This window comes from Lontra canadensis, unplaced genomic scaffold, assembly GCF_010015895.1.
Source record: "Lontra canadensis isolate GAN:19392208 unplaced genomic scaffold, GSC_riverotter_1.0 scaffold88, whole genome shotgun sequence".
NCBI classification, from domain to species: domain Eukaryota; kingdom Metazoa; phylum Chordata; class Mammalia; order Carnivora; family Mustelidae; genus Lontra; species Lontra canadensis.
Genome location: NW_022631082.1, coordinates 5671600 through 5692298, shown reverse-complemented (window position 1 = coordinate 5692298; position 20699 = coordinate 5671600). Strand labels below are relative to the sequence as shown.

The following is a 20699-nucleotide window of genomic DNA, read 5'->3' as shown; positions in this document are numbered from 1 at the left end:
TGGCTTATTTATTCCACCAGCTGTTTACTGAGTGCCACAAAGGGCTCAGAACTGTGCTGAGTGCCAGGGACACTGTGAGGGAGAAAAACTCCTGCCCTCAGGATGCTCAGAGCTCGGTTAGAGGGTCAGACAGCCAGACAATGACAGTCTAGTTGGTGAAGTGCTCTAATGGAGGCAGTCACCGAGGGGAGCTCTTAACCTAGCTTCTTCTGGAGGTTGAAGGAGGGCTTCTGGGAGGAGGTGTTATCTGACTTCAAAACCCTGAGAAGGAGACAAGGGGAGGACATTCTAGGTAGACGTAATAATATGTGTGAAAGACCTTGGATGAATGTGAGGACTTCATGCTGGGAGCATTTAACCTGGTGCAAGAATCTTTAACTTGGAATTTTGACTTCAGACAAAGAAAAACACTTACCTGTATCAGTCAGCTTTTGTACAGATAACGCCTAGAAGAGGTACAACTAGGAGTCATGGGCAGGCTGAAGGGAGATCAGCAAGGGATGTGACTCCCCGGATCAGGAAGCTGTTACCAGCCCAGGCCTGATGTTGCTAGGGAAGGAGCAGCTTGTGGAACTTAGGGATAGCCGGAGTTGCAGGCTTTGGTAGAAAAACGCAGCCCAACAGGGTGGGAGCCAGAGTATATGTTTACCTGCACCCACCTCTCCTCCAGCCCTCGGATCTCCTACCAGACCCAACTGGATGTGAAAGGAAAAGGCAGGCAGCTAAGTTGACCCGCTGTGTAGAGATCAGCCTCCAGGGGCACAGAGCAGGGCAGGAAGGAGTGGAGAAGGGCTCAGGTAGGGCACCCAAAGACTGTCTAGCACACACGCTCAGAATCTTTTGGTTATAATTTCAGGGGATTCCTGGCCTCGAGAAGCCAGTCGGCAAACTCTGCGTGGTTGTAAGAAGCCCAGGCTGACTGCAGGCCAACACTGCAAAGGGAAGATGGACTCCACGGGACGTGGCCTGTATAACTGCTCCGTCTCTTCTCTGGCCACTCCCCTCCTGCCACTCTTCCTTTCTGCCCCTGGAGCCCTCTGAGTGCCTTCTGACCTCAGAGCCTGGTTCTCTCGATTTGCTTCCTCTCCCCTCTGCTTCAAGTCTGAGATTCAATGCCTCCTCCTCAGGGAAGCCCAACCCCCCAAGCCATCCACCAATCACACAACATTTACTCTGCGGTGCTCACAACTAACTGAAATCATCTTGGTTCCAAACGCGGGTATGACTGGCCTCCTCCACGGGAATGGCAGCTCCATGCGGACACAGAGTCTATTTTATTCACAGTGTCAGACACTCAGTAAGTATTTCTTGACTACTTGGACAGGGGGTAGTGTTTTCAACTGAAGCAAACAAGAAACAGAAACTTCGACAAACTGAGCAAACACAGTCAGAATCAAGTTCATCCAAACTCTAGAAGACAGGCAAAGGTTTGTGCCCACCGAGTGAACACTGAATCAAAATGAAAAGGAAACTTGAACAAGGCAGGAAAGAAAGCTCTGTGGTGTTTTTCCCCACCCTTCCCTCATCTTCCCAGCGTGGAGGAGGTCTTGAAGACAGCAGCCTGTGTCCCCAGTATGGGGCTCTGGTACCCGGTCGCTGAGGTTGGCAGTATGGTGTTTGTCTGTTTTAACATGTCTGGCAGGTACCTATGGGACTGACTCAAGGTGTTTGTCTGTTGAACTCAGAACGCATTCCTGGAAAACACTGTAAGGCAAAGGGAATAACCCACAGCCACCTGGGGCAAAATATTATAATCGAGGACAACACTAACCAGTGATTTTACCAGCAACAATGGGTTTATTCAGGAATAGCAAAGAAATGCAACTGAGAACAAGCTAAGCCACAGCAAATTCACAGAGAGGTCTGGAGAACAAAGAAGAAAACTCTTTTATAGAGGAAAGGGGGAGTCCGGAAGGCTGTTATGAACAAGAAATCCATCGGATTAAACTGGGAGTTGGAAGTGTAGTGATGTTTCATTGGTTGAGTAGTCTCAGTCTCTCATTGGCTGGGCTGCTACCAGCAGGAGAAAACCTTTCTTCCCCTGCTGTGGTAGTAGAGTCAGGTAGGAAAGTACCAGTTTGCAAGGTACATCTCTTCCTGTGGGGTCTGCAATTGACAATGAGTGGTAGGGTGTGAGAGCTCCCCCTTCTACCTCCTGATTCCATGCTAAAGGAGGTTTCCTCTTATTAATTTTCACAACAATGGACATGCCAAAAGCTGGGAGGAAGAGCTGGGGTGAGAGTTTCTCTGGTAATTAAGGCATTCAGAAGCACCCATATATACTGGGGGATTTAGCGAACAACATACATGCCCAGGGCAGGAAAAGTGCTCAGAAAAGACCTGAGAAGACCTTGAGCTTTCATCTCAGGCTTATCTCTAGACCCAGTGCAAACAGGAAGTGAAGGCTAAGGCAAAATTGTAAATGACCTGGAAAAGCAGGTCTTTTTACAGACCCAGGTCTGAGGGAGTGCCCCAGAATAAATCTGAGGGAAGATTTTTGTTTCTTTTTTCTTTCTTCTGCTTGCTCTCTATAATATATAAATAACTATTATAACTCAACAACCAAAAGACAACCCAATTTTAAAATGGGCGAAAGACTTAACAGACATTTCTCAAAACAAAACAAAACAAAAAAAACAAAACACCCACAAAAAAACAAACAAAAACACCCCCAAAACCAACCAAAACAAAGCAAAAAAATACAAATGCTGAACAAGCACCTGAAATGATGCTCAACATCATTAGGGAAATGCAAATCAAAACCACAATGAGATACTATTTCACAACCATTAGGATGGCCATAATAGAAATAAATAGAAAATGGTACATGTGGATAAGGATTTGGAGAACTTGGGGCACCTGGATGGCTCAATCATTATGGCTCAGGTCATGATCCCAGAGTCCTGGGATCAAGCCCCATATCAGGCTCCCTGCTCAGCAGGAAGCCTGCTTCTCCCTCTCTCACTCCCCCTGCTTGTGTTCCCTCTCTTGCTGTGTCTCTGTTAAATAAATTAAAAAAAAATTTTTTTTTCAAAATGTCCAAGCAGCGAGTTTGAATGACAGAAAACTTTGGAAATGAGAAGGAACAGTAACAGTGACTGTACATAAACTTTGACACAAGGTGGTGTGACTTCCCCAAGTTCTCCAAAAGCAGGAAAGAGCTGACAGCCACCAGCTGTATATGAAGAGTAACTGCCAACAACTGCCCGCCACTCCAGGGCCTATCTTTAAAGACTCAAAATTTCCATCTAAACATTCTTCCTTATGTTTAGACAGAATCACCAAGTAGAGTCCATTTCTCCAGTGACTTCTTGGCTTATCTGCCAGCTTCCCAGAGGGTGGTCGCCTCCAAATATTCTAAGCCAGACTGAGGGAGCAGAGGTTACATGGTGGGCTGCCTAGTGGTGGGCGATCAGCCTGGAAAATAGCAGATAATACATGCTGAGGGCCTATATTGTGCCAAGCGCCGAACGAGCATTCTCTCAATCTTCACAACACCCCAATGAGGTAAGACGAGCATCACACCGTCTTAGGGATGAGGACACGGAGGGCCGGTGGGATGATTCCAAGCCAAGGGTGGAAGGAGTAGAGTGGGTGTGGGTGGCCTGACTGAGGCTTTGTGGCTCCCAGGCCCACACTCTCCTGCCTCGTAAGCATCTGGCTGTCATTTTCCCTACCTTGGGTCACATCAGTTACTCTGTTTATTTACTTGCTGCTCCCCCACCCCACCCCGAGTTTGGGACCTTTGGGATGCAGACTGGGCTATGTCCCTCTACGGACTCTACGCAAGGAAACGGAGCGCTACGGGCAGGGCTTCGTCTCGAGTCCCACCGCCGCCCTATGGGGCGGTGGTCCCATCACCCCAGTACAGACGAGGAAACCGACAAAGTGATGGCTCTAAGGAGCAAAGGGGGTAAAGGGTCAGGCGGCGAACCTGGTGCCACGGACAAGGAACACGAAACCCCCACATCAATACGAAAGGGTCTCCCTCTCGCCCCCAGCTGAATCAACTTATACGTGAGCCCTACGGTAGCATACGGGTCCAAGCCCAGCCCTTATTTAAGGTCCACTCCACCCGGGCCAGAAGGCTCAAGGGTCGTCGCGCGCAGCGTACTCTGGGAAAACCGCGGGGAGGTGCCTTAAAAGGTCCCGGGAACCTCCGACTTAGCTGTCTTAACTTTTGCCTGAGAAACATAGTACTTATTTTTATCATTTTCCCTCACCATCCGTGGAGACTAGAGCTAGAAGCTGCTCAGAAAGAAGCCCCCAGAAGCTTGAGTGTTTTAAGGCACAGCAGGCATTCATACGGGCAGCTAAGCTCTCAGGGGGCCCTTCACTTTTTCTCTCCGTTCGCTTCATACCACCGGCAGAAGAGACTGCCAATGAGCTCCACCGAGTAGCAGAGGGGCAGGGCTAGCTCTTAAAGGAACCGCGACCTCTCCGCAGACCGGAGGGTGACCCGGATGATGGCGGCCAGCGCGGCCCTAGCCTTGGCTCTCTGGTTACTACTGCCGCCGGTGGGGGTTGGGGGGGCAGGGCCCCCGCCGATCCAGGACGGCGAGTTCACGTTCCTGCTGCCTGCGGGGAGGAAGCAATGTTTCTACCAGTCTGCGCCGGCCAACGCAAGCCTCGAGACCGAGTACCAGGTACAGGGTCCCAAGTCGGGAAGCATGCGACCGAACGGAGCCAGGACGAGGGGGCGTGGCCAAGCAGCTGAAGCGAGACAGCGATGAAAGAGGGAGGGGGAGGAGCCGGTGCGTAAGAGCGCGGGGGCGGAGCTAGGAAGAACGAGCAGGACCTGGTGGAGACTGGGCGTGGGAGCGGAGTGGGTGTGAATAATGGCAGGAGGCGGGGTTAGAGTGAGGCGGCCGGAGGGGGCGGGGCCATCCGTTATAAGAGGGCGCGCCTCACGGGTTAGGAACCTCACAGGTTAGGAACCTCACGAGTGGACGTGGCCAAAAGTTGGCTCGACTTGGGGAGTTGGTGGGCATGACCAAGATGGGCTACTAGAAAGGGCGTGGCCAACATGAGGCTTTCTCGGGGTTTGGGTTAAGGAAAGCAGGGCCCTGTCACCTCACTTGGGGTGTGGCCAAGTAAACGTCGATCAAGGACTTACGACGGGGGCGTGACCAGATGAAAGAGCCCAACCCAAAGCTGTCCTATCAATGAAGACTGAGCCAAGGCAAGGGGCGCGGTCAGAGGGACAGGTGGGGCAGGACCAGGTTGCAGGTGTAGGTGTCCGCGCTCAGGTAGGCCCCTGGTGGTCCTGGATGGGTCTGTGCGGGTTGGTCCAGCCCTGGCTTTCCCTGGCAGGTGCCCTTGGCCTACCCCTAGCCCTCCACCCTCTTACCTGTCGCCCCAGGTGATCGGAGGTGCTGGACTGGACGTGGATTTCACACTCGAGAGCCCTCAGGGCGTGCTGCTGGTCAGCGAGTCCCGCAAGGCAGATGGGGTACACACGTGAGTCAAGTCCCACTGTCTGCCTGGGTTTAGTTTCAGCCCTGCCCCTCCCTGGTGGCCTCAGGTTACTACCTTCCCTGCCTCTCAAAGTCCGGCCAGCCGGCCACTGTGGGTCATGTGCGTCTGTGTCTTTCTCCCAGGGTGGAGCCCACGGAGGCTGGGGACTACAAGCTGTGCTTTGACAACTCCTTCAGCACAATTTCTGAGAAGCTGGTGTTCTTCGAACTCATCTTTGACAGCCTGCAGGATGACGAGGAGGTCGAGGGCTGGGCGGAGGCTGTGGAACCTGAAGAGATGCTGGATGTCAAGATGGAGGACATCAAGGTGCGCCCAGGCTGAGCCGGGGCCACTTGTCCCAGATCTCTGGCTTGGGGCAACAGTGCTCCCCTACTCTCCCACCTTGGCTGGGGTCTGCATCTGCCTGACCCAAACCCCCCGGGGTGCCTCCACCTTAATTAGAACAGTAGCCACTCACAGTTAAAATAATAGTGCATTTCTAGATATAGGAATTTAAGAGCTTAAATAACTCACGAAATCTCCATATGAGGTAGGAAATGTGCTTCTAATGCCCCATTTTAACTGAGGCACAGGATGGCTAAATAACTTTCCTAAAGCCACACAGCAACTGGCAGAGCTGCATTCGAACTCAGGCAGTCTGGCTTTAGCAACTGTGCTGTTAACCACTAGTAAGTCCGTTTTTTTAATACTTATTTAGGCATTCAATTCTCACTGCAATTCGGAGGAAAAGGAGGCCTGGAGAGGCTAATTAATTTGCTCAAGGTCACACAGCCAGTCACCACAGAGAGAGGATTTAGACTCAGGCAGCCTGGCCACAAGAGTCTCCTCTCAGCTCTCTCCTCCTGAAACATAGGCTCACCCCATCACCCCAGTTTTCTTGGTCCCTGCTCCCCAAAGGGCAGAGGCCTGACCCTGCCCCTCTCTCTGTTCCACAGGAGTCCATCGAAACCATGAAGACCCGGTTGGAGCGTAGCATCCAGATGCTGACGCTCCTGCGGGCCTTTGAGGCACGTGACCGCAACCTGCAGGAGGGCAACCTGGAGCGGGTCAACTTCTGGTCCGCGGTGAACGTGGCCGTGCTGCTGCTGGTGGCTGTGCTCCAGGTCTGCACGCTCAAGCGCTTCTTCCAGGACAAGCGCCCTGTGCCCACGTAGCCCCAGAAGGAAGAACAGGGAAAGGAGGGGCAGCAGGGCACATGTGTGTGAGATCTGGGGTCCGTTCCCCCAACTGCTTCCTATGGGAGGGAAGGCCACGCAGTCAGAGCCCGAGGTGTGGCCCTCGTGTGTCTCTTCCCTGCCAGGAGCCAGGCGAGAAACCCTTGTTGGCTTGGCTGACAGGCCTGGGCCCTCCAGGAGGGACAGCTCAGTGGCTGCACCTGCTTTCCTGGGAATTATGCATGGAGGGGACGGCACTGCAGCATTTGAACGCGACCCTTGGATCTTCTGGCCCCTTTCTGTGTCCCCTCCGGTAATGCGTGTGCCTTAGCCCGAGGCCCAGCCTGCACTGGCACAGCTCGGTGTGGGATGGGGGCCAGGAAGCAAGCTTGCCCTTCCCTTCCCTCCTGGCCTTCTGAGGCAGGAGACGGCGGGAGGGGGCTTGCTGCTTGTGGGACCCCACACATTCCTCTGTCTCCCTGTCGCCCTACCAGAGGCCTGTTGCTGCTGCTGGGGGCAGCTCCTGGGCGGGGGCCGGCCTGCTGATGCCAGAGGCCGGGAAGGAGACACAGCTACAGTGTTCTTGCCAGGAGAGTCACTTTATTGAGAGGAAGGAGCCCAGCCCCTCAGCCCAGCGCCGGGTGGGCTTGCTGTGGGGTCTCGTACCAGAACTCCAGGAGTGGGGGGGGCTGCATGGCCACCTGCCCCTCCTGCTCTCTCTGCAGAGGCCCCAGGCAGGGCTGAGGGGTGGCCCAGGCAAAGCTTTTGCACAGGAGCTTCACAGAACAAAGAGTGGTCTGGCCTGGGCACTGGAGTCAATAAATTATGGTCAGAAAATCACAGAGCCTGGTGACTGGGGCTCAGGGACACCAGCCGGGACAGATCTGCCCCCAAGGGGGCAAACCAGGCAGGCGGGAGGGGTCTCCCACGAAGCTCAGAAGAAAGGCCGGGCGGGAGCCGATGGAGGTGGTCGCCTGGGCACAAGAGAAAAATCAGAAAGCAAAGTTTAACTGTGACCTGGGCTGAGCCAGAAGGCCTTGGACCCGGGTGGAGTCCTCAGGACTGCAGTGGTGGGGAGGGGGCCCTGACCACGGCCGTCGGGGGCAGAGGGCTGGGATTCCCTCTCTCCTGCGTGATTCTGCTGCCCACCACAGGCCTGTGTCAGGGGCTGCAGCCAGGCCCCTGGGTTAGTATGTGTGGAGGGGGAGCGGTGAACGTTTGTCCCCATGCCTGATGTGTTCTGAAAACCAAGAGATTTTCCCTCTAAAGCACGCTTGCCTCTGGAACAAGTGAACTCGCCCCGGGAGCAAGGTGGGAGCAAGGTGGGAGCAAGGTAGGAGCAAGGTAGGAGCACGCCCATGGTGGCGGGGTGGAGGGGGGTGGTCCTTGTCAGAGGCCTGCCTGGGGAAGGTTGAGCAGCCCACGTCCTCAGCCTGAACGCCAACACAAAAGGCCCACACAGCAGCCACCAGAAGCTTCTTCCCTTTATTTTAGTTTATTAATAGGATACAGAGTGCAGGCACTTACAGTGGTCAAACCGTGCGAGGAGAGAGCAAGGGCTGCTCTGCGATGGGCCGCCGGAGGCCCACCCCGTCGGGGAGGCCTGGGTGGGAGCCAGGAGCCCCTCCAAGCCTCCCCACTCACTCAGCCCTGAGCCCAAGCCACCCCGGGGACCTAGGAGGAGGAGGGGATCCAGGGAGGAGAGAGCGAGGCCGGCAGGACGGAGGCTTCCAGCCCCAGCGAAGGCACCTCCGGCAGCCGAGGCTCGGCCGTGTGATTAATACGGCCACGGAAGGAATATTTACAACTTGCAGGGTGGGCAGCACAGGGCCTGCTGGGCCTGGCTCGCTGCCTGGAGCTCCTGCTGCTGAGAAACGGACATGCTCCTTGGGCCCCCGGAAGAGCTGCGGGGGACAGGCACTCTTGCTGCCCCAGTTTCCAAAAGGCCTGTTCTCAGGCTTTCCTGGCCAGAGAAGTCCGGGGTGAGACCCCCCCTGGCCCCGGGGCCTGGATGCTCATTTAAGATGGTGCCCAGAGCATTCCCTCCCCTGCTACCCTGCGGCTCCATCCCCCAAAGTGCAACGGCCCAGCTCCCGCCCCTGCCTCAGGGCTCCAGGGCTCCTTCTTCAGTGCTGTGTCCAGCTGGGGATGGGGGCCAAGGTTAAGGAGGAGTCAGGGGGCTGCCCACAGGGAGCCTGGTCCTGGCATATGGATGACAGGGCCAGGGACAGCGGAGGGGCCCGGACCACCGAAGCTCCCGCATGGTGGGGGTGGGTGCGCGAAGACCCCCTGAAAACACGCCCCCCGTGGCCTAGTCGAGCAAGGATGGCTCGGCTGGGCGGATAATGGTGGGCCGGCTGGGCGCAGCGGGGGGTCTTCTACTGCAAAGAGAATAAAGACAGACGGGGAGGGGAGAGGGGGAGATGGCAGTGAGGCCATAAGTAGGACGAGGGAGGGGACCCAGGCCCCTACTCCCCCAACGGTGCCCGATGCTCTGAATGCTGCTAGACACGAAGGAGCTTGCGTGTGACTCTGGGTGAGTCCCCGCCCACCCCGCACTTCGGGTTCCTCACGGGAGAACTGTGGAGAACACAGCCTGGTCTGCTGGGTGGGGTGAGGCAAGGAGGGGTGTGCGACAGCTCATATGTGTGTCCTCAGTAAGGAAACAAAGCTGAAAACCAGGAGAAGGGGCCCCAGGCGCAGAGTCCAAATCTGCATGGTGGGCCACCCACTGAGGTAGAGGCCAGGCCTGGGAACCTGGGAGTCAGCCTGACTCTCCATTGCTCTGTGACTTTGGGCAAGCAAGCTGGGCTCTCTGGGCCTTAGTTTTCACACCAGCCAAAGGGGTATGAAGGCTCTATTTTCCACAAGGCACAAGGAGAGCTCCTTGATTCAATGAGAGGCCTTAGGGCGAGGGCTGGTGGCTCTAGTGGTGGGCAGTGAGTGTGGGGGCGGGGGTCCAGCCTTACCTGGGCACTCCAGGGGGAATGCCGGGTGGAATCCGAGCTGGCCGAGACGGGATCTGAGGTGGGGCCGAGAAGGGGTCATTGTTGGCAAACACGCTCTGGGGTCCAGGCCTGGATGGGATGGGGGGCGCAGCGAAGGAGGCTGCTGCCCCCACTGGCACGGGAATCAGAGGGGGCCCCGGGGTCGGGCCTCTCACTGCTGGGGGCCGGCCTGGGGGGTGCACGCTGGACATGGGTCGGCGCTGTGGAGTGGGGCTGTGGAGGAAGGAGAGGGTATGAGCTGGAGAAGGGGGTGGGGAGCACCAGCCTTGCCAGGGTGGCTGTGGAAACCCAAGAGGGCCACGGTGTGGCACAGGCTGGCAGCGGCCGCAGCCAGGGGGGCACAGGGGTATGTCTGCTCCTGGGCAGCAGGCCGCATGGTGTCCCGGGCCCCTTCATCCGCCCTGCCACCACGGGCTTAGCAATGACTGTGCCCCCAGCTAAAACTCCAGCCAGGGCCTGCCAGTACCTCTCCTTGGCCACCAGGGGCTCCTACTTCTCTCTGACCTCGCTCCTAGGGCCACTTCTGTCTCACCAGTCCTATTCTGGGCTGTCTGCTTCCTGCTTCCTCCAATCCACCCTCATTAAGCAGAAATCCTTCCAGAGCCCAGCTTTGACTCCAAATCAAGTCCAGTGCCTCCAACCCTGCCCTGGGCACCCCACAGGCTTCCCCCTGGGCTGGAGCGCCTGCTGTTCCGTCTTCCTAAGTAACTCCATGGCTCATTGAGGCCTTGGCAGGGCTGACACCTTCTAGGAGATTCCCCTGACTGACCCTCTGTGCTCTAGCCACCTGCCCTGTCACTGGTTAGGTGTCCAAGTCTGAGGCTCTGCACTGCCCCTGCCAGAGTATGTCCTCCAACAGCTCGGAGGTGGCTGAGGGGGCAGGGGACAGGCCAGTCATGCCCTCCAGCTGCTTGTGCAGATCCCCCCCAACCAGCCGTTCTTGCCTGCGCTCTGTGCTCCAGGACCATGACCCCAGGGCCCCTGCTGCCCTGGCCTCTCGCCCTCTCTGGCTTCTACTTGGGCTTAACGGATGGAAAACACCAGGAGTCAGACGGGCCTTCCGGCCAACCCTTCTCTCTCCTTGTCCTTCAGGCCCAGGCCGGGCAGCAGCTCCCACTGTGACTAGGTCCCCTCACCCCAGCCACCCCCGGGGCTGGGGCCTGGCAGGCCACATTGGGAGAGCCGGGGACTCGCGGGAAAGTGGCCTCCGCAGACTCCAGGCGCCCCAGCCTCTCGGACCTGTGGCTGGCGGCGCTCTGGAGCCAGGTGTCATCGACCGGCGGCGGCACGGGCGTGGACACGGTGCTGGTGCTGATGTCCCCGATGATGTTGAGGGCCTCCTTGAGCGCGTGGTACATGCGTAGCATGTCGTCCCGCCGCTGGGCCTGGTCAGCTGACTCCTCCATGAGGCTGCTCTGGTCCGCCGAGGAGTACAGGTAGGCCAGCAGCTCGTGGTGGATGAAGGCTTTTGTCTGGGGGGCAAGGGGCAGAGAGGTCAGGGCATCCCTCCACACCTGACCTTAGGACGAGCCCGTCCCAAGCATCCGCCACACCCAGCAGGCTGTCTGGTCTTTAACTTTATGTATGACACAGACGATGTTGGAACTGTGGACAAGCCTTCTACCTGGCTGTTGGCCGCGTCTCTCCGGGGCCCTGTCATGTGTCCTTCCAGCCCGGTCCATGAGACACTTACTAAACTTCTTAAATCCTGCCTCTTTTACTGCCATCTCTCCTCCCATTTCTTGTCTTCCAGGTGGTTTTCATTAAAAAGCTACTAGTTTCTGTTAATTTTATGCTCTGTTCCTTCCTACCACCTCCTACAGGATACAGGAGTTTCTCAGTTACTTTTAGGAGTTTCTGGGGTCATGTTCACGTGCCCAGGAGCTTCTCCAACCACGAATAACTTTTCCTATTCTTTTTCAGAGTTTCGCAACTCTGTGATTTTTCTGATCAAACTGCATTGGCTAGTAACTCTATAAGAAAGTTTGTTTGCGTGTTTGAAGATTTTTATTTATGTATTTCAGAACAGGAGAGAGAGTACGTGTGAGCAGGGGGAGGAACAGAGGGAGAGAGATCCCCAAGCAGATGCCTCACTGAGGGCAGAGCCCGACTCGGGACTTGATCCCAGGACCCTGAGGTCATGACCTGAGCTGAAATCAAGAGTCAGACGCTCAACCGACTGAGCCACTCTGGCGCCCCTCAAGGAAGTTTTAAACCCAAGTGGAGATGGCCAACTTGTTCTTGTTTTTAGAGGGGATGATTCCTGTGCTTCCCCATCAGGGCAGGAGTGGCTCTGAGGCTGAAATGCAGACTTGTAACAGAGGACTCCTACCACCGTCTTTTTTAAGAAGAGATTTGACTTTTCCCAAACGAACTTTCAGAATCTGCAAAAATTACCTCACCTGAGGGTTTTTTGCCCTCCTGTTTTCTGGAGCCCTTCTGTACATTCTGTTATGTTCCATAGTTTTCCACTTCATGAGCGAGACTTACTGTCAACCCGGAGATCCTCCTCCCCTTCTTTATGTATTAAATGGATTCAATTAAAGGGATAGAGATTTCTAATCTTCAGCCACTATGCAACAACGCTAAGATAACAGGCAAGCATGTATGTGCTCAGTGTGAATATGGGCAAAGGTCTCTGTGGGAGAAATTCCTGCGAGTAGATACTTTGGGGCCAAACCACGTATGCATTTTAAATTTCATAGAGGCGGGAGCAAGTATATCGTAATTCCTATAGGTGAAGAACATACCAGCACACCCAGGAAACCTTGACAGTGCTCAGCCCGAAGCAGATCGTGAAGAGCACAGTGAAGAAGAAGGGACTTGGGATTTTTGCTCTGGATCCTGTTCCACCGAGAGCTTTTACAGGCACGACAGAAACCGAGCCTGGTCTACGGAGACTGGTGAGTGCCCGGCTGAGCTGGAGGCCTGAGGCAGGAGCCCTCTGCACCCTCCCAGCAACCTAGAGCCGGAGGTATTAGGACGGCTGCATTTCACCAGAGAGCAGGCTAAAGCCCTGAGCGGCTCAGGAGCCCTGGCGGAGGTGGGTAATGCCCTGGAGCGAAGGGAGGCTGGGCTGCAGGCCATCAGGAGGCCGCAGTTTGGGACCTACTCAGTCTAGGTTTTAATTCCACCTCCCACTCTTCTGAGTGACTCAGGGCAGGTTTCTTGACCTTGCTGGGCCTCATCCTGTCTATAAAATGGAAATGACAGCAGCCCCTCTTTTAGGGTTATCGTAAGGCTGAAAAAATTCAGAGAAAGTGTAGATGTGTCGTGTTAGCTTTAGGTACCTAAGAAAACGGGAGTGAGCCCCGTGTGGCCTGCACCTTCCAATTTCCTGAGAGAGGCGGAGAATCCTGATTCTGATGTTAAAAAAGTAGTGACTCACTCTAACTTTACATTTTAAGTAAAACAGTGTTGGGGTGCCTGGGTGGCTCAGTCAGTTGGGCATCTGCCTTCAGCTCAGGGCACAATTCCAGGGTCCTGGGACCGAGCCCCACGTCGGGCTCCCTGCCCAGCAGGGAGTCTGCTTTTCCCTCTGTCCCTCCCCTCGCTCATGCTCTCACTCCCTCTCAAATAAATAAATAAAATCTTTTAAAAACCAAACCACACAGCGTTCAGGCCAATTTGGCTGTGGTGCCCCGGGCCCCCGCCCCTGCACCCGCAGGCCCTCTCCCCTCCCCCACCGTGGCCTCGAACTCACGTTGTTGATCATGAGGTGCATGATGGTCTTTGGCATGAGGTCGCGGATGGACTTGTTGATGATGGCCACGTATGAGTCCACCAGGTTGCGAATGGTCTCCACCTGCCGCTCGAGCTGCGGGTCCATGGAGAAGGTGTTCTCCTGGACTCCATCCTCATTTTCTGCCTGCAGGGGGAAAGGGCGCAGATGGTGAGGTGAGCGTGGGGAGTCTCCCTTCTCTGAGAACTGCTTGCCACGTCCTGTCCACCACCATCTTCCTGGGGACGTCCCCTGATGGCCAGGTTGACGCTGTGAGGCCCTGCTTGCCCAGGCCTGAGCTGCCCAGACCTGGGGTGACCGTAGTCCAAGGTGATTAGACCTGTTCACCTGGTGACCGGAACATGTTAATTTTGGGGCTGAGGGCAGCCATGTTCACTCCACCTCAAGGACAGGAGGAGGAGAGGGAACAAAACAGATGGGATCGCAGGCCATGTAGCTCCCCGGCCTTGGCTTTAGTTGGAGAACTAAAGCCAGAAGTTCCAGAGAACTTCTGGACCCTGACTGCAAAATCCTCTCCACCTCTCTCCTTTGTTTGCTCAAGAGAGTACAGGCTACATGCCTGGAAATGACCCACCCAGGGAAATGCCAGACTCCATCCTCTCCCAGGAGGGGCCAGTTCCGCTCAAGGAGCGTCAGTCAGGCAGGGCAGTTCCTCACCTGGTCCTTCTCAGGGTAGACCCCGGCTCGGAGGAACGAGGCCTTCCAGCTGTCCACATCCTCCTGGGAGTCACAGGCCAGCTCGATCTGCCGAAGGTCCTTGTAGACGTTCCTGCGGCAAGAGGAAGAGGCACGTTCTTGACCCTGCCCACTGGCCTGGCCGGTGCAGGAGCTGTAGCGAGGGCTCTGGGGTCTAACGGACAAGGACTCACACCTGAGCCGGGCACAGCCCGAGCCCCAGGATGGTAGCAGCGCCTGCACCCTGCCGGGCTGACGGAGCCCCAAGTCAGTGCCCACAGCAGCCAGGACCGTGCCGAGAGCAGAGCGCGTGCTCAGCGAGCATCTGCACCCAGCAACATCCAGGGATTTTGTTTTTTTGCGCCTTTAGTCGATGCCTCTCGTTCTCCTGGGCACCTCTCCTCTCGTTCATGCTCTCCTGCAGGGGCCGAAGGCTGCCAAAGATACTCTCAGAAGTGGGCATGTGCTCCCATCGAGGCGTCTTCAGGGAGGTTATAGCCAAGCTGTGCACGAGAACATTCCGTGATGGGAGAATCGTTCTCAACCACGCTGTCGGCTGAGGTAGCAACAAGCCAAAGGCGGGTTCTTCATGAGCACCGCGAGGGCAGCGGAGGAAGTCCACTCAGGTTGCATTTCATTTCAGTCAATTTACATTTAAATGGCTAAATGAGGCCAGTGGACAGTGAAGGTCTAGAATGTGCACGGATTCCTGGGGGCTGGGCTGTGGGGAATGGAGGGCTGTGGAGCTGTCCCAGGACAGGACGGAGACTCCCAGCTACTGCATGGGAGATGCTGGGCAAATGTGGGTCTGTGAGCAGAAGGCCAGGGTGCAGCCACAGGCTGGAGGAAAAGCGGACGGACACCGTATGGATGGCATTTATGGATGGTGTTCTGTAGGCCAGATCCCACAAGGCAGGTGTGGCCAAGACGGCCCAACCATCCCAAAGCTTTTGTGTGAGATCGGAGTTTGGGGTTAGTGAAGACCTTGTGAAGGAGCTACGGCTGGCCGGCAGTCGGCAAGTCCAGAGTCTGTGCCCTCCGACGTCTGGAAGGAGTCTTAGGGAGTGAGGGGCACGCCTTCGTTGCTCCTTCTCCTCCTCTCTAGTACTGCCTGGAACATCACCATGATGGCTGGCGCTTGGTCAGCCATCTTGGAAAGGGAGGAGGAGGGCTCCAGAGCAGGAGCACCTGGGCCTGGAAGCCAGTGGAGCTGGCCCCCTGCCCTGGATGGTGAGGCCATAGGAAACCCAAACCTCTGTCTTGTTTCCATGACTACTATTCTGGCTTTCCTGGGCTCACTCCTAAATGCTATGTTAGGTACGACCTTCACCCCCTCACGCAGGGCATCAGGGGCTGGGAGGTGGGACAGCTGCCCTGTGCTCAGCAACGAGGAGCCTCCAAGCCAAAGCCCAGGGTCTGCCTCATGCCCTCGGGCTTTTTAAGCAAGGGAGGTGGGGGTGCAGCGGGGAGAGCCAAAGAGATAAAAGGTTTTTGGAGCCAGCTGATGGCAAAGTGGGCTCCAGAGCTTTTGGCCAGCCCAGAACAAAGTGGGATTGAGCTACTCTTACACAAAACATGACGTGAGGCTTTTGCCTCAAACCGATGGCAGCGTGGGAGCGGTGGGCCTGGGGAAGGGGAAGGTGGTCCTGGGGCAGCGGGGAAGGTGTGTCCTTCCTCCTTCCTCCTACTCTTCCTTCCTCCTACTCTCAGACCTCCTGCCAGAGCTGGGCTTCTTCCCCAGCTGAGAAAAGCATCTTTGTTTGTGCTAATGTCTCCCCCCTCCACAGCAATGCCCGTGGGGGTGGATTCAGCAAGGCCTCCTGTGCCCTTCTCTTCTCTCTACACTCACCCAGTGGTCTCACCCTATGACTTTTGACCATCACCTTGCAATAACAACTCCCCAGTTCACACCCTGCCTGGAGCTCATTCCAGAACATCAGACTCTGGATGCGGTGTCTCACAGGCCCCTCTCTCTGACCGTCCCCAAGCCTATGCTGACTCTGCCTTCCCCATCTCAGCAGAGGGCAGCCCAGTCCCTGCGGTGCTCAGGGTCCCCAGAAAATGCCTTCCTCTCTTGTACCTGCATCCGCCAGGAGTCTGGTCAGCTCTGACTCTCCGAACAGGCGACCTCCCCCTCTAAGTCCTCGGCCCCATCTGGACCAGTGCCATCCCATCAACCTTGGTCTCCCAACTCCGGCCCTGTGTTCCCCCCCCATAGCCACCAGGAGGCGCCCGTGAGCACCCGAGCCAGGGCCAGTCCCTCCCCTGCTCAGAACCCTCTATTGTTCCCACCTCACTTCATCATGTCTCTGCCCAGAGATCCTCCCTGACCACACCCGGAAGCACCCAGTTTTCTGCTTCTTACTTGATTCCCTTTCTAGAACATGACATCCCAGGCCAGCGACCATAGCCCCGTGGGCCCTCACCTCTGCTCCGTGTTGAAGATGGCGAAGACATGCTTGTTGGACATGAAGCCTTTCTCCACATCGCGGATTTTCAGGTTGTCCAAAGGCAGCATGTACTTCTTCTCCTTCTCCTGCGGGTGGAAGGGGAGGGGTCACCGTGATCTGTTTAACTGAGCATCTGAGGACGCCCTGGGCCAGACACTATGCCAGGGCCTTTGCTGGAATGCTCCTCCTCCCAATGCCCACATGGCTCCCGCGTGTGTGCCTTCTGGTTTCTGGGCAGAGGGGACTCTGCTGGAGAGGACTGCTCTGTCCCCACCCTGCACTTTCCTTCACCGCCCCCTCTCCAATCCTCTTCCTCCTCTCGGTACCTCCCCTCATGTAACTGGACCCATCACATCCTCTTGCTCATGGACTTAGGCTACCATCTGTACCGGGCCTGATCCACCAGTTCAAGGTCAGGGACTCCTACTGCTTTTGTTCACTGCTGACACAGTGCGGATACTCAACACTGGCCAGCTCTCATTCCACCCAGAATCCAACCCCTCCTCCACGAGGAATGAAACTGTTAACTATGACATCTTTACAATGAGCCTACAGCCGAGTTACCACTATGGTCCCATTATACAGAGAGGAAGACTGAGGCCAAGCGGGGCAGGCAACGATTCAGGAGTGGGGCTGGGATTTAAAATTCATCAGCTTCAGATGTTCCTGGAGTTGGAAAGTGAGCCCCCTTGAGATGACGCTGGAGCTCCAAGGCCTCGGAAGTGTCACTCGTTTCCTAAGGGCAGCCCTGTTCAGGAAGTGCCCACTGAGTGGCTGGCGCTCAGTCCTGGTGACTGCGGGGGTGGGGGGGCAGCTTGGGGAGGATGTGGATCATGGAAGCCAACGTTCGCTCACCAACGGTGGCTAAGCACCTACTGTACCCAGCATGGGGCGGGGCCCCTGCAGGCGTGTCATCATAGACCTCCCCATGGGGGCGGCGTGGGGGACCCATTGATGGGTTTTCTGCGTCAGGAAACCAGAGAACGGCATCAGGGTGCAACAGGATCCCCTGGTTCCCAGGTCCACGTGACCCACAGGCACTCGATGACTTTCCCCCATCCCTGCCAGGGAGGCACTGCACTCAGAGAGGTAAGGTGGCTGCCCAGGGCCACACAGCAGGGGGAGTGGCCCACACCGGGATTTCAAAAGCCAGGCCCACGTGCCCCACAGCTAGGTTCTGCCCACCACCCTCTCTTTTACTTCTGGGTATCTTGGGAGAGGAGACCCCTTCCTCCTCATCTGGGAGTTCACTTCTTTTCACCTGTTTTGTCCCTGGGTACTGGAAGGCCCCAGAACAAAGCCCAACATGGCTGCTCCCTCCGAATTCCAGAGCAGCCACAGTGATCGAGGGGAAGGGGGGCCAGGGGCTCCCTAGCAGGTGGGGACTGGCTTCAAGTTTCAGGACGACAGGAAGAGAGGCAGGAGTACACAGCAGGCTTGGTTCCTGGCCTTGGCCCTGTAGCCTTGGGACCTCAGATGGGCTCTGCCCCAACCTGGCCATGTGTTCTTGGGCAGGCCACTGCCCGTCTCTGCCTCAGTTTCCTCAACTGTCAAAGGCGGACAGGAGTCCGGCCCTACTTGTGCGAGGTGAGGATTAAGGCAAGCACATGAGGCACTACGAGGGTTTTCTTCTGTGTGTCTGTCTGTCCCTCTATGGCTCCAGAGTCCGTTCCCTCCCTGGGCTCCGGCAAAGGAGGAAGCAGGGAAGAGTGCTCCTTCCGGCCGAGCTACAGTGAGGGGCATAAGAGGGGCCCGTTGGCCACGGAGGTAGAAAACCTCCGTTCAGCCTGCATTCTGGGAGTACAAGGATGGAGGGAGGCAGAGAAAGGCTCCAGGCAAGGTCCAGGGCCCCACCAACGTCCCAGAGAAAAGTCTTGTGGGATTTAGCAGGGGCCCGGGCAGGGGTTCCCCGCCCGGAAGATGGAAGGGCCTCTGCTGCCCCCGCCGTGCTGTGTCAGGAGACAGGAAGCTTCCAGTCGGCGGATCAGGCCAAGTAACTGAGTCACAGTCCTTCTGGGCCCTGAGCGAGACACCACATCTGGAACTGTTTATAGTGTGATTCCGCCCAGAGGCAGCGGCAGCCTTCCTGATGCTGACACGCACACACGGAGCACAAGCGCTCCCGGGCGTGCACACCCCGCCCCCAGCCGACCCCCGGAGACCTTCCCGGCACACAGAGGCCGCGGACCCAAACCCTCCCTCCCGCCCACGCCCACCCGCTCCCCAACCCCCTCCTTAGGATTTCCTGCAAACCCACAACTTTCTCCAGATGCGAGCCGGCCCCGGCCATGCCACGTCAGAGGAGACGAAGCGGATCGGCGCCGCCAGTGGCCTCCTCGCCTGCTCCGAAGGGCCGGGGCGCGGTGGCCCTACTCGCCCCCCGGGAGGCCTGCGGGATAGACAGCCGGCCCCGCCAACCCAGTGTTCAGACTACCTGTTCAGGGGGCTCTGAATGTGTACAGTAGTCTGCACATTGGTTAGGCTGGGCTCGGGCAAGCGGCGCTTCGGGACCGGCACCCCCCAAACTTGCTGCCGCCTCCACAGCGAGGCAGACCTGGAGGTGAGTGTCGTCGCCCACCGCCCTGCTTCCCACTGGGGTGGAGGCCTGGACAAAAGACTGGGGAGTCCAGAAGGGTCTGGGTGGGAGAAGAGGGACCAGGGAGAGGCAGAGGGAGCCTGTTGAGGGGTTGGGGGCTCTTGGCAGAATCGGTCCCCTACTCCGACCCCACACGGTGACTGCTTCTTCTCGGTGGTTTTTCAAAATAAAGAAATATGTCGTCTTGCCTCTCTGAGCGGTCTCTGTGAAAGCGGCCTGATCGTGGGGCGGGGTAGGGAGGTTTTGCTGCCGCGTGTGTGACTCCGAGGGTCCCTGCTCTGCGGGGATCTGGCTCCTGCCCCTCCTGATCAGAGCCTGCTTTGTGTCTGGGCGCTCACAGGGCCCCGCTCCCGGGCCTGCTGGTTCTCGTTCCTGCCAGCGGGCGCTCCACCCTCCACCTGCCCGGCACATCCTCTGATCTGGGCCCACAGGAGGGCCTGGGGCTCCTGCTCTCAACCCCCACATGAGGGGAAGACAAGGGAGCCCCTCCTGCCCTGAAGGAAGGTGCTCTGAGAACTGGACAGTGGGGGGAGCTGCGAGGACGCGGTTTGAGCCGGGAAGAGCCTCCACCATGGCCCACGGCTGTGGCCAAGCCTGGCGCTCCCACCCCAGGTGGAGATGCCTGGGCCCAAGGTGGAGACCAGCCCTGGCCGGGCCTCGCAGCTGATGCCCCAGAGCAGACTGGCTTTCAGACTGCGGGGGCGGAAGGAGGGAGAAAACGGACAAGCGTCATCCCCTCCCGCCCTCAGCCCGGCCATTTTGAGAAGCTGCTCCAGCCACGAATGTCCCTTCAGGCGAGCCTGGTCTCGCCCTCCCCCAGTTTAGAAACCGCAGCCAGACAGGGTCCTTCAGGAGGCTCGGGGTTCCCGACGCTCCTGGAAGGTTCCAGGATGAATCTCTGACCTGGTGTCCAGTGGGATGATACCATTTCTCCCGAAACACCCTCCCTCAGAGGAACTGTGTCTGGCCTGGGCCCTGAGGGAGTGGTCCAGGCCAGGGCTGAGGTGTCTCTCAGGACAGGGAGCACCCGTGCTGTGACCCCCTGACCCCCGCCACGGGGACCCTTCCATGCTCTGTGACACAGGGCAAATCAGCGCTTGCAGCCTGAATCCTCCCTGGCAAACAGACTGCAAGGATTTCCTGAGGAAAATGTGGCCAGGATGGGCTCTCCAAGCCGGCAAGCCTGTTATAAGGCACAAGAACTGTGTTCTCCCAGGTGAGCAGGACACACAGTGGCCACGTGACTAGATTCCGGTCAGGGGTGTGAGCAGAGCAAAGCATGGACCTTCCTCATCAGGCCTTTCTTCCCCTTCCTCAGGTTGTTAGAGGCCGCAGTGTGATGGGCACGGGGCTTCCGGGACCACGATGGGGAGCCACATGTTAAGGGGACGATGGGGAAGGTGGAGCTTGGGCCCACGCCAGCCTCACAGAACCAGGACACGGGAAAGAAAGAGACCGCTGTCTCTGTCAGTGCCTTCACTTTGGGCCTCTTGTCACAGACACCGAACACCGCCCCGGCCAATGGGGAGAGCCTGGAGGCCCAGGAAAATGAGAGAAACACAGTGGCCCTCCCTGGTGACCCTCATGAGGCCAATA

The 20699-nt window shown here is 57.1% G+C and overlaps 2 protein-coding genes across 11 annotated transcripts in view; one reads left to right on the top strand and one right to left on the bottom strand.

Annotated features, from left to right (window-relative positions):
- The first annotated feature begins 4359 nt into the window (after nt 1–4359).
- Nucleotides 4360–7472, top strand: TMED1 (transmembrane p24 trafficking protein 1). 2 transcript variants are annotated; one of them, XM_032884021.1, is made up of 5 exons: nt 4571–4646; nt 5094–5249; nt 5363–5460; nt 5601–5784; nt 6414–7472. In XM_032884021.1, exons 2-5 carry the CDS (start codon nt 5166–5168, stop codon nt 6630–6632), a joined length of 585 nt encoding a protein of 194 aa, XP_032739912.1. In that variant the 5' UTR covers nt 4571–4646; nt 5094–5165; the 3' UTR covers nt 6633–7472. The 2 variants fall into 2 exon arrangements, with proteins under 2 accessions (XP_032739911.1, XP_032739912.1); XM_032884020.1 differs by lacking the exon at nt 5094–5249 and having other exon boundaries at nt 4360–4646.
- The window catches only part of DNM2 (dynamin 2), an 82654-nt gene continuing 69167 nt past the window's right edge, over nt 7213–20699 (bottom strand). For 4 of the 9 annotated variants that reach the window (XM_032884015.1, XM_032884011.1, XM_032884010.1 and 1 more), the window contains 6 exons: nt 16484–16593; nt 14040–14151; nt 13344–13508; nt 10880–11112; nt 9602–9853; nt 8099–9013 (listed from right to left, as the gene is read on the bottom strand). In XM_032884015.1, the coding sequence (XP_032739906.1) occupies nt 8944–9013; nt 9602–9853; nt 10880–11112; nt 13344–13508; nt 14040–14151; nt 16484–16593 (942 nt within the window). In that variant the 3' untranslated portion in view covers nt 8099–8943. Of the gene's footprint in view, nt 7607–8098; nt 9014–9601; nt 9854–10879; nt 11113–13343; nt 13509–14039; nt 14152–16483; nt 16594–20699 lie in introns of those variants that run through there. The other 5 variants (XM_032884013.1, XM_032884016.1, XM_032884012.1 and 2 more) reach the window with 2 other exon arrangements.